A 13,362-nucleotide genomic window follows, 5' to 3' on the forward strand; every position below is an offset into this window, starting at 1 on the left:
TCTGATTGGGCCATAACGCTTGCGACACGCTTGTGACGCTGCGATGCTATCAATGTAGAATCAGCTTTATGGTACATTTTCAACTGAGCGCGTCACGCGTCGCGTCGTCCGTCCGCGTCACGAGTTAACCAATCAAAACATCCCATTTTATTGTATCATTTAAAGCTGGTTCTACATTGATCGCATCGCAAGCGTGTAGCAAGCGTTGCAGTCCAATCAGAGTCGAGCTAGCTTGGACCACAACGCTTGCGACATGCTTGCGACGCTGCGGTGCGACTAATGTAGAACCAGGGGCTCTATTCTTGAAAAGAAACGTAAACAAAAAACTAGGAAATTATAGTATACGTAACTATAGTATACGTAACATATATTATAGTATTTCCCTAGACTTTCGTATACGTTTCTTTTTAAGAATAGAGCCCCAGTTCAATGGGCGGTATTCATAGTCGGGTCTTATATTCAAGACCGTCTTAAACACAGTCTTAAGAAGTCATGAACCAATCAGAAGGTTGCATTAGTGACTTAAGACAATAGGTCTGTTCGCGTTACTTGCACTTTTAGCACTCGGTATCTTCGCTTTCTCTCTTTTCAAGGCCAAATATCTATCTCATTTTAAGTACAAAAATATTTGGGGATTTCATGCAACGCGAACAGACCTATTACTTAAGACGATCTTGAAATAAGAATCGACTATGAATACCGGCCTATATGTCATGCGATGCGAACAAACCTCCATATGTCGATGAATGCACGATGTAAACTAGGCTAGTCGGTCGATCACGTTAGTCGGAATTGGTGAGACTAACTCTAGATGGCAGTATTAAAAGACGATTATAATTCCTCTGTCGACGGAACTTCGTACTAACTAGTATTGCAACTGGCAACGAGTCAAGATCGAGTGAGAGAAGTGATCAAAAAATGGCATCCGCGCCGATGTCGCACAATGAGGTTTCCCAGGAATTTTCTGTCAACAAACTTATCCGTGTCGGTTATTACGAGCTGGAAAAAACTATTGGTAAAGGAAATTTTGCCGTAGTTAAAATGGCCACCCACGTCGTTACAAAATCTAAGGTAAAAGACTCCTTTGAAATCTACAATTACAAACATGAAATCCGTCATTTTGTCGTTAATATCTTCTGAATTCTGAATATCTGTGTGAATACTTCTTCGATTTTTAGTATTTAATTACAAAGTTTAATAATTTCAATGTAATTATTTTTTGTAGCTATATTTAAGTAATTATAGTTAATATTTAAAAAATACGTTTATTATTGTTATGAAAGATCACTGTTGCTTTATTTCAAGTGTATAATTCATATAAATTTCATAATCTTTTTATTCATATTTGCACATTTAACATTCTGAGCATATATACAACAATATATAGTATTACTAACAGAAACATTTGTTTTTCTTCTTAAGATTGGTTTGTAGCTTAATTTTAAATTTATATTTAAACATATATCTTTTTAATGAAAATGTCATTAACAAGAAAGAAAAGAAAAAGTAGGTGAGAAATGAATACTCCTAAAAGCACATGCTCACACATACAACATACACATATATACGGGAGAGGTTATATGTTTGTTGTACGTTATAAATTAATTGAATTGAAAAAGTATTAGACAATTTTACTTGATGTTGTATTTTATTTCTGTAACACGTTTGATTTTATAGTGCTACGAGCAGTATTATATGAATATTATGTTACAAAAATAAGAATTTACTAGTATTTCATGTATTTATGTAGGATGGATACTAAGGGCGGTATTCATAGTCCGTTCTTATTTCAAGACTATCTTAAGTAATGTCTTAAGATGTTAATAATATGGTCCTCTGATTGGTTCGTAACTTCTTAAGAAGTTATATACTTAAGAAGATCTTGAATATAAGATCTGACTATGAATACCGGCCAGAGAGTCGCATTAGCATCTTAAGACGTTACTTAAGACATTCTTAAAATAAGACTGGATTATGAGTACAGGCCTCTCTAAAGCTTGATTGCGCCAATGTTATTTCGACTTTAAGCGAAACTTAAAAATCTTTCTTTTTTTAAAGCCGATAAAGAGACAGAAAGGAAGAGAGTTTTAAGCCATACTTAAAATTGAAGTAACGTTGATGCAATCGGGCCTAAGTATTCTACAAGATTTTAAGGAGCGATTCCTCACACAAATTCAAGACAAAAACTTTATATGGCTATATGTCTGAAACGACTTAGTTTAAAAAAATAGGATATGAAATTTGAAAAGTTTTTTTTCTTTAATTTCGAAACTACTTGGATTATTTTAATGAAACTTTAAACATAAGATGAAGTTTCAGATATATAGTCATATGAAGTTTTTTTCTTAAATTTGTGTGAGGAATCCTTTAAAATTTTTACACTACTTGGTGTCCATTCTGTATATAAGTTGTTCCATTTTAAATGACGACCTCTTAATATTTTTTGAACAGTGCATTTTATAGAAAAATGTTTCAGATAAAAATGGAATGGTTTCGAAGTGGATGTATTTTGGTCAAATTTTTTTCCAGTGGCCTAGAAAAATATGAAGATTACCTCCATCTTTTTTGAATGGAATTATATGATTTTTTTTTTACATAATATGATTCCTCTATCTAATTATATTGCACATAAATATTAAGATAGAGATGTAAAAAAACCAATAGTGTTTACTAGATATTTTATACTTTATTCTGGCACATATTGATATGAAGTAAGTATTAAATATCATGTAAACTGTTAATTTTTTTACAGTCTTATTTTAATAACTGTTATGAATAGAATAATGACATGAATCAGTTGGTGTAAAGAAAACATTTTAGATCTGTTTTTTATTGCTGCACTTTCTGAACTAGTATACACAGTGCAATAAGTTGAAGTAAAACAAATATATGTTTGTTTCACTTCAACTTATTGCACCGGTTTAGAGTGCAGCAATAAAAAACAAATCTATAGTTACTTAAAAAGATTATCCATTTTGCCTACATGTTTCTTTTAAAACAATTATGTGTTTTTTTTACATCAATTGATTCATTTCATTACTCTGTTCATAAAAATATTAACATATATTTATAAAAAAATTAATAATTTATGAGATATTTAATATTTCATGTCAATATGTATCAGAATAAAGTATAAACTGTTATTTTGAATATCTCTGCTTTAATATTTTTAGATACAGAATAATTAGAGGTATCATATTATATAAAAATGACATGATAAAGCGCGAACGTGGCATAGCAGCGCATTGGTCTATTATGCCAGAGGTCCCGGGTTCGATCCCAGTAGGAACCAAAATGTTTACGCTCATGTCTCCTTTCGGAAAAGGCCGGCTATCTCCTGAGAATATCCTTGTTCACAGAAACATCTCTTGAAAAATTTGTCGTTCGGATCCGGCATTAAAACTGTAGGTCCCATATGCTCGTGGCAATTGAATAATCAGCGTGCGCACCACGAGCATATGAGAGAGGTGTAACATAGACCAAAGGCCTAATGTAAGAAGAAGACGAAGAAGACATGATTCCATTTAAAAAAGTGGAGGAAAGTATATCTTTTTGGTGCTTTTATCTAGAAGAAAAACAACGTAACCAAAATACAACTCCCTCAAAACCATTCCATCTGAAACATTTTTCCCTAAAATGCACTACTAAAGAAATATTTATTTATCATTTTGAAACGGGACACCCTGTATATACCCAATTGGAGAAACAATGTAATCTGCTTGCATTTTTTAATAGAATTTAAATTTACTTAATAGAGAATTTAAATTTCTTTTAAAGTAAATCGATTTCTTGTACTAATTGCATAAAAAAAATTATACAAATTTTGAATTCATGAACAAATGCAAGTCGTTTGTGTTATCATCAGAGAAGCTTGAAAATTGCTAAAATCAATTTTTTAAAATTATGATTTGACATTTTTTATTCAGTTTAGTGATGTTTTCCATTTAACATCTATATCCTCTTAATCTACATCCTCTGCGAACCAGGTGTATGGCATACTTCAGCAAGATGAATTTCTGTAACTTTTTAAAAAATGCCGCGCGCATGTTGCCGTTTTTGTGCAACTAAAGAGTGTGTTGTTACCAATCATACTAAATTATAGTATATTTATGAAAAAATATAGCCTGGGGTATGAGATGTAGGGTACATATGATCCATGTTGATTTTCTACCTAGTTCGCAGAGGATGAAATATCTTGTATACAATTATGAAAAAGAAATGATATAAATAATTGTTTATCACACTTATAAATTGTTAAATTAATTGTGATATAAAGAATATATAGGACACATGTTATTCATATATATTTAAATACATTTATTTATCAATGAAACATTGTTTATATGCTATCTATTAAAAGTAATAAAGAAACAGAATTTTTGAGATTCAAAATGGGAAAACAATAGTAAGCTTTAGCAGGGTTGATTAATCGCATTGATGATTGACATTTAACATATTTTCATCTAATCAAATATGTTACATGTCAATCATCAATGCAAGAGTCGGAAGTTGGCCACACTGCAGGGCCGAAACTGAAAAGATAATAGTCGTCCGCCAAACTTTAAACCGAAATAACTTGCATAAATTGTAAAATAATTTTGTTATATCATACAACGTTGTAGTCGTTAGAACGGACGCGTTACAACTTTTATTATACCAAAATATTTAATTTATTATGCAAAAATTGTGCATATCCCTCCGTTCTCTAATATAATTAATTTTTTTCAATAATCACTGTGCTTACAATAAAATTTAGCTACAGTTTAATTTGAATCCATATTTATTAGGTTTATTTCTGTTAGTTTATGAGATAAAAAGGGGGTAGCCACTTATACGATAACACCCTGTATACCAATTTTCAATTTTTAAATAAATTGCTATAAAATAAAATTTATTGATTAGTATCACATTCCAGAGAAAGAGAAATTAGGATAAAATTAAAAAAATCTTTGGAAATTATAATTTTACGTTTCTAAGCAGTCACCCATCTCAGGCTGTGCCCTGATTAACGTTGTTTGATCTTTGTGATCGTACGGGAACTGATGCTTCGTGATGATCCGTGAACATTGAATATTAATGGACATACAGTATATAACAAAAGTAAGTAAACATAAATGTTTTTAAATAATACATGAGAAAATTTTCTCATGTGTTAAGAATTTTATAACTGACTTTATATGTCCTTTATTTTCTTTATATTATTATTTGATATTAAGGGGATCCTAAAGCCGTTTGTATTACCGATTAAACATATCATTTTTGTATAACAAATACTTTTTTCTCTTTCACAGATTCGAAAATCCTTTTCCAGGATTAAAGTATACGCATTAATATGTGTTTGAGGTGGAGTTTATGCCGAGAGAAAGAGAGAGAGAGAATGACCAAAAATTTCGAAATTTATATATTTTTTTACCATTTCTTAGTGTAACATGGCGTCTTAAGCTGTCAAGTCGTGACAACATTTGCTTGATACGAAAGTTTTGCAATCTGTACTTACGAAATAGTAATCCACAAACATGTAGTTTGCACGAACAAATAACGTCGAATTTTTAGAATTAGATATAGACGTTTTTTATCGCGACGAATTTATTATACGAAAATTGACACGAACGTGCGACTGCATGTATTATAGATTGCGTGAGATATGGTGGTAGTATATAAAGACATGTCGATGCACTGGAAAAATAGCGACCTCTGATGATTTCATCGGAATTCAAGCTTTAGGATCCCCTTAAGAGTCTTTTGTTTTTGCTAATATGTTTTTAATGTTGGAACAGATTTTTAAAAAACCCCTGAAGTTAGGTATCCTGGTAATGGTAACAGGTAATATTAGGACAATAACCTTCATTGTTTTTCACGTATCATTCAAGAATTTGTTTTGCTCATTAATATCGTTATATCGGGTTCATCAGATTATGGTACTTATAGTTATAAGAGTAAAGCTCATGGCACAAAAATGTAAGGCAGTAAGATGTAAGTAGTAAGGAAATCATAACATTGGATAACATTGGATTCGCTACGGGTTTTACGGTCTCTACTGTATTGGCCAATTTACTGCTTACGTCTTATTGCCTTACGTTTTTGTGTGTCCCATAGGTTTAAGGATGTTTTATACATATTTTCAAAACGATAAAATTATGATAGAAAAAATTATAGATTATTCTAAATCACGTTTAAAAATAATACGACAAATTTGGTTTACTATCTGGATTATAAATTATTTTAATAAATAGTCGTATTTTTTAAATCTGTGTTTTAATAAAAATATATGAAAATGTATTATAAAATAAATCATAAAAATCTCAATATAAGTACATTATGTTATTCAAGATTATTTATGTAGAGTTACATTGCGATGCATGAACTAGTTGTCCAGTAAATAAACAAAATATTTATTTGTTCTATATCTTTGTAACTAATCAGTGAATCATAATAAAACTTTATATAAATTATTTTGAATATTTAAGGTACTTATAAAAGAAAGATGTAAATTTTTTTATCATTTAAAAAAAATTTCATTTTTAACAATGAAAATAATAACAAATAAAATAAATAAATTACAAAAATGTGTTATTAAACAAAAATATAATTTTATTCACACAACTTTCATATGTGTATAGTTTATTTGAAGAGTGTAAATATTAAACATACTTCCAAATTTAATTTTCTTTGAAGGGACTGTACGTGTAATACATCCTTAAGTAAACATCTTGAGTTTTTTGTTTTACATTCTGTGTTTTTGAGAGTATTTTTATACTATCTAGATTATATTATAATCCATAGTCTAGCAATTATTTCTCGATGTATTATTATATTATTAATTTTATTCATCGGAGCCTTTTCTCTTAATTTATTTTATTATTTTATATCATTAAAATATATTTTTAATTTATTCATGTTTGTTTGGCATTTGCGTTTGGCTTTTTTTAAGATTATTAACGAAATAATGGCTAATAAAAGAAGCATTTAATTAATGGAGAGAAAAATATAGTTATCAAAATTAAAAATAAAGGAAACATATCGAGAAACAGCTAAATTTTTTAGTAAAATACTGACAGCTATTTTTAGTAGCGTTTTTCATTGGGAAAACTAGTGTAACACTGGTGCGCTTTAATTCAAATCAATTTACATATTTTTATATAAATAATTGAACTCTTTTAATTATACATAGGGTGTTTTCCAACAACACAGATGACACAGTGTAACACTGTCTTACACAAAGTGTTCCAACTGTGATATAGTATTACACTTTTTGACACTATAAAAAACTGAGTACGAGCGCGTAAAATATGTCAATGTTATCAACTATTCAAAAAGTTATTTGGTAGACATACTTATTTTGCAATAAAACCGCCAAAAATCACCAATTTTGAAAAAAATATAACTTAAGTCTAAATAAAAATCATAAATCTATTATTGATATGTTAAATATAATCATAAGAATAAAAATGGAAGACTACAATGCATTCTGATACACTTCTGATTACACTATGAAACTAAACTATGTTCCAACAAGTATCTTACACAGTGGAACACAATGTTCTGTGTCCTAGCTGGAAAACATTCATATTCATTGTTGTCACGATAATTTCATAATGTTAAAAAGATTAAATTATTTATTATTCAAAATATGTAAACCGATTTGTATTCAATTGCATCAGTGTTGCACTAGTTTTTACAGGGGAAAACGCTATAAGATAGTTGCTGCTTATAAGAATATGATAGATTAGTCTCTCGGCCAAAATCGGGATGTTCGAAAGCTACATAATGTTTGACTAGATATGAGAATAGTGAATATCTCGTCATCACTTTTTTTTATCTGCGCCCAAAATATGTTCAAAATTATTAAGTGATTAAGAATGCATCATCTACATAAACCATTCGCCATCACACGCATCAGACAAACTCGGATGCAACTGAAACTCGTATTCTTACAATCAACAATATCTTAAAAATGGCTACCGACATTTTATTGAAAAATCTAGCAATTTAAATGCTTCTATTCTGCAATTTTTTCGTGTTAATCTTAAAAAACGAGTGCCAATAAATATTAAAAAATATATTTTAGCAATATAATAATATAACCTTAATATATCGAAATAATTGCTAGACTAACCATAACTAGGTTATGGTACAATATATTATTTTACAGACTTTTACCATGCACTTCAGTAAAATTAACCAAACTTATAAAATATCTTATTGTAATTTTATTTTACTGTTATTTTATTAACGAATGAGAGATTTACATAAAATTCTGCGAAATACAATGTTGTTCCATGACTACCATATTTTCAAGGTAAACTGTAAGAAAAAATTCTCTTCCCATAGAGTCTAGCAATTATTTTGATATATTAAAGTTATATTGTTATATAACTAAAATATATTTTTAAATATATTTGTTGGTATTCTTTTTTTTTAAGATTAACACGAAAAAATTGCAGAATAGAAGCATTTAACTAATAAGAAGAAAAGAATAGTTATTAAGAAGAAAAATGTCGGAAATACATATCAAAAAATTGCTAGATTTTTAAAATTTACCATATTTCCAGGGTAAATTTTAAGAGAAATTTCTTTCCGTGTATGAATTTATAATAGGTTATATACATACATATTTATATAATATAAAAATACATCTCAGAAACAGAATGTAAAATAAGAACTCAAGGTGTTTACTTTTGTAATTCCTGTAAGTACCGTCTTTTAATGAATCCGGTATAATTATGTTAATAGACAAAACCAATTTTTGAATATACAGGTTTTAGAAAACTATTCGAATATTTATGTTTATTTTGGTTACATACTGTATATATCTGATAAATCAGTTTAATAAATATCAAAAATTGCAAAATACTTGATCATGTGAAAATGTTAACAAAAATTGACTGCGTAATATATGTTAAAGAGAATGAAAGATTTATTATAATTGAATTACCGCAAGTAAAATCACTAGAATACATTGTCTTTAGGTATTATATATACAGGGTGTGTCAAAAGTTTGGAAACTTTCGAATATCTCGAAAGCAAAGCATTTTTGAGAAAAATGTTTCAGACCAAAATTGTAGGGTTTAAAAAGATCTATTCACTGATCACATCCCCTTGACCTTGGATGGTCAAGGCCAGGTCAAGGTCGCGTCGATTTTTTTAAATGGAACTCCCTATTCTTCATTACATTTTCTTATAGCTTACCTCGAGAGCTTTTCAAAACACTATAATAAAATATACCTGTTATTTTCATTTTTGCACTAATAATTCATTTTTACGTAAAAATGAAAATAAGAGGTACAATCTCCAATGACTCTGATCTTGATAAATGTTATCCAGGACATGATCCTGAACAGCATTCAAGAGGTTTTAGCCATTGATCGGACACCTTGCGTAATGCTAATACCGACTGTAACTTTCAAGCCTTATAATTCGAAAAGTACTTAATGAAAAATAACTTTATTATAGTGTTTTAGAAAGCTCTTGACACCAGCTATTAAATTCTAACATCAAAAATAGGGTATTCCATTTTAAAAAATTAATTTGACCTTGACCTGACCTTGATGGCGCCACCCAAAGTCAAGCGGATGTGATCAGTGAATAGATCTTTTTAAACCTTACAACTTTTGTCTGAAACATTTTTCTCAAAAATGCATATTTTCTGAAATATTCAGCTGGCCCGGGACTTTTGGCGGATCCTGTATAACTAAAATAGGGCAGGAAAAGTTTCTGACGCATGTACTAAATCGTATGAAACTAAATGTTGAAATACTAAAAAGTCATAAATAAAAACTCACCAATAAAAGTAGAATTTACATTCTATGGAGGTAGGAAGAAAAAAAGAAGGGTTCCCGCACAATGTAATCAATTATTAGCACTTACCAATAGTACTTAATTAAAAAGAAACAGTACACATACACACGCACACACGTACATACAAAAACGAAAAACAATAGTTACTCAAGGTCCTCGGAATGAAACCGTTCTACAGGCAGAGGATTATCGCCGCGGTCTCCATCCCGGTCATGACAATGCCTGATCACGGATACGCGAATGGTATGAATCTCGGAGCGAAGTCTCCCTCTATTGTCCTTATAAAATTTTCCAAAGAATATTGTCCGTAAATGCCTCTAAACGAGGAAGCGGCCTCGCGCAAGGTACCTGAGGGTGGAGGTTCAGCTACAATAAGATCATCCGCAAACTTGTGATTAGGCTCTTCTGCTTCGGAACAAGTCAGAAAAGCCTTATGAGGCGGAAGTGAAACCTCGAAACATTTTCATACATTAAACTACCACACGGCGAGAAAAACGCAATTGACGAGAGTGCATATAACGAATCCAACGAGCTCTCATGGGAAAAGGTAACGGTCGAGAAAGATTATGACCCAGCGAGCACCTCTAACGAAATATAATATGATAGCATCTAAAAATAAAATTAGCTGTAAGATTTTTATTGTTTAAAATTAGCCGATCGCGTATAGACGAATAAATGGGCAGAACAAAGAAATAAAATGAGAGGACAATTTAAAATAACAAAGAATAATTAACGCTGCTATTGCGTTACAAAATTACGGTAGGAATAACGCAAAGACTATTAGAGGATCCAAGCATATAAACATCGTATGAAATACAACGCTTCGTCCATCATCCAGGGATATACTTTGAAAAATAGAAAACTTGCATCAAGTGGAATCAACTTGGAAATTAATAATTGAAATAAACATTACCTCGTTGATCGACAAGATTAATACAATTACAAGGATATGTGCAAAAAACAAAATACTTATAGCAAACGCAATGAAAAAATTGAGAGAACAATTAATAGCAAACATACGGCATATGAGTATACAGGAACATTTGATGTAATTATCGCGACATTATTCGAATTATGCTTATTTCACACTGGACATGATGGATGAGCGATATCCAATGAAAGCTCTGCTTTTTCGCACGTGATGTAAAGCAGAGCTTTTATTGGATATCGCTCATCGTTCATTGTTCATCGTGTCCAGTGCGTAGTAGATATTAATACGCGACGCGGATGATACCCTATTTAGTTGCGATAAAAGAGGAAATATTAAATCCTGGATTAACACCCGTCGATACTATGATAGAAAATCTTAAAGTAAATTTATAATTGCCAGAAAGACTCTACTTTTTGTTTAAAATAAGAGAAAACGAGGCTGAAAATGGAAAAAATAATTATTATTTGCGCCTGTTGTAACAGAAAAAATATATTCATCATTTTAAAATTTCCTTTAATTTTTTTACTCCTAAAATATAAAATATTAAATGTAATCCTATTACCCGTCCTAGATCATGAAAAGGTATTAATGTCAATGGACGTAAATAACTGAAGGTAATTATGTAGTTTAGGGAAGACCCCCCCCCCCCCCAATGACAACATATGTTGTCAAAGTCATGACCTTGAGAAAGTTTTAATCGTCGGACGTTACTCGTTAAAAAGTTATAAATAAAAGAAGTTAAAGAAATAACGTGTCCTTTCTACTATATGAAACAGAAATTTTCTGCTTTAAAATGTATCCCCACCTCCTCCCCTGTTTGGGGATGCATAGAGATCCTAAAAGTAGAGATCGGCTAACGCTCGGCATGAGGTTGTGAAACCGGAAATCACGTGCTCTTTGGAAATGCGCGCCAATATATCAACGCCAGAATCTTTACATTAGTTGCTTTCCATTTACACCGATCCTCAGATAATTCTCGCTTGTGACGTCATAACTCAGTTGAATGCGCGTTCCTTTTGCATTCTGACAAGTGAGATTTAACTGAGTTTTTGCCTACAATCTGCACAAGATCGAGACCGTGTGCTTTAATGAGTCTCGTAAACTTACTTTAAAAGTGAGGTTATGAACAATATAAACCTTTGAACAACCTGTGTTCTGATAACTTTTTACCAAAGTAAGCAAATAATGACGTCATTAATTCGAGTATGAAATACTCAGCTCACTTCAGGCTCAGTTTCACTTGTGTGCAAATGGAAAGCAACTATTCTTGACAGCAAGCTGGTGTCGCTTCTTTTACTCTCATATTCGCTTCTCTCACTCTCACATCCGGTTTCACACGTTATGGCAAAGCCAATTACGGATCGAGTCGGCGTTGGCCGACTCTCTATTTTTAGGATCTCTAGGGGCGCACGACTTCCACGGGAAGTGACTCTCACCCCATCTCCCCTCCCTGCTTGGGAGTGCGCGATTTCCACGCAAAGCGATTCCCACCCTATCTCCCCCCTGCTTGGAATCGCTTCGCGTGGAAGTCTTGCGTCCTCAAGCAGGGGGCAGGGGGGGGGAGTCGATTCGCGTGTAAAGTCGTAAAATATATTTTAAAGCAGAAAATTTCCGTTTCATATAGTAGAAAGGAGACGTTATTTCTTAAACTTCTTTTGTTTATAACTTTATAACGAGTAATGTCCGACGATTAAAACTCTATCAAGATCACTCAGGGTCATGACCTTGACAACATATGATAACAAGATCGAAGTCATTGGGGGGCTTCCTTAAACTATAATACATAATTATCTAACTTATTAATAGTTGTAAACTTAAAAAGACATCTATGTAATACTTTCGCGGACCGAATTATAAAAATAATAATTAACACAAAATACTTGTATTCTCACAGTTTGCTAATACACTGCATAAATAACGACTCTATCTGCGAAATTGAAATATATTTAGAAATAAGTATAAAGATTGTAACATAAAATACACAATGCCAAATCGCACTATATGGATAGTAATTCATACTCTTGGTTATATTCAGCATCAATGAAATAAATAAATTATGATTTAATGTAAAGACTACGAAGAATTAAAGAAAACGATTGAAACAGGCAAAAGCTAGAAAACAATTGCAAACTGGTAATACCAAACGCATTAATAAAATATAAGAAAATATTGCATGAAGTGAACATAGATGCATATTTGCCAGAATACAATATTTTATTATTACAAACTTCACAAAGTAAAACGAACACAGAGAAACAAATAAAAATAAAAGGATTATCCAAGATCCCTAGGAATTAGGAAAAAATTTAGAAGTAAAACTAAATAAAACAAATGAAAATAAAATCCTATTCTTTCAATTAAAACACTTTATTATCCCAACGGCAACAGGTGGATTTACTACGTTTATAGTAATAATAATAATAATAATTATAATAATAATATTCACATTAAAAAAGAAACGCAAATCTAAGAAACGTATACCGCTAGATTTAGATGCAGATGAATTTCATTTATCTAGATCTAAAACGTAGTTATAGTACACAGTTCTAAGATAATAAAATATTTGAGAGAGGGGGGAAGGAGGGAGGGGGAGAGAGAGACTCTTCCATCGTTTTCCTTTCTCAATAGGGAAA

General features: G+C 31.1%; 1 protein-coding gene and 1 long non-coding RNA gene across 4 annotated transcripts in view; one reads left to right on the forward strand and one right to left on the reverse strand.

The window, feature by feature from the left end:
- Nucleotides 1-878: 878 nt before the first annotated feature.
- LOC108724198 (serine/threonine-protein kinase SIK3) overlaps nucleotides 879-13,362 on the forward strand; it is a 75,866-nt gene continuing 63,382 nt past the window's right edge. For all 3 annotated transcript variants that reach the window (XR_001936683.1, XR_001936684.1, XM_018450433.1), the window contains exon 1: nucleotides 879-1,071. Coding sequence is in view for 1 of the 3 variants with exons in the window: in XM_018450433.1 (XP_018305935.1) it covers nucleotides 919-1,071 (153 nt within the window). In the remaining 2 variants the exon portion in view is untranslated. The remainder of the gene's footprint in view (nucleotides 1,072-13,362) is intronic.
- LOC108724199 (uncharacterized) lies at nucleotides 9,372-11,850 on the reverse strand. The gene is made up of 3 exons (XR_001936685.1): nucleotides 11,667-11,850; nucleotides 9,802-9,804; nucleotides 9,372-9,384 (listed from the first exon to the last, which is right to left on the reverse strand). It is a non-coding gene; the product is annotated as an uncharacterized lncRNA (long non-coding RNA).

The sequence above is a fragment of the Mycetomoellerius zeteki genome, unplaced genomic scaffold, assembly GCF_001594055.1.
Source record: "Mycetomoellerius zeteki isolate Tzet28-1 unplaced genomic scaffold, Tzet1.0 scaffold28, whole genome shotgun sequence".
NCBI lineage: Eukaryota > Metazoa > Arthropoda > Insecta > Hymenoptera > Formicidae > Mycetomoellerius > Mycetomoellerius zeteki.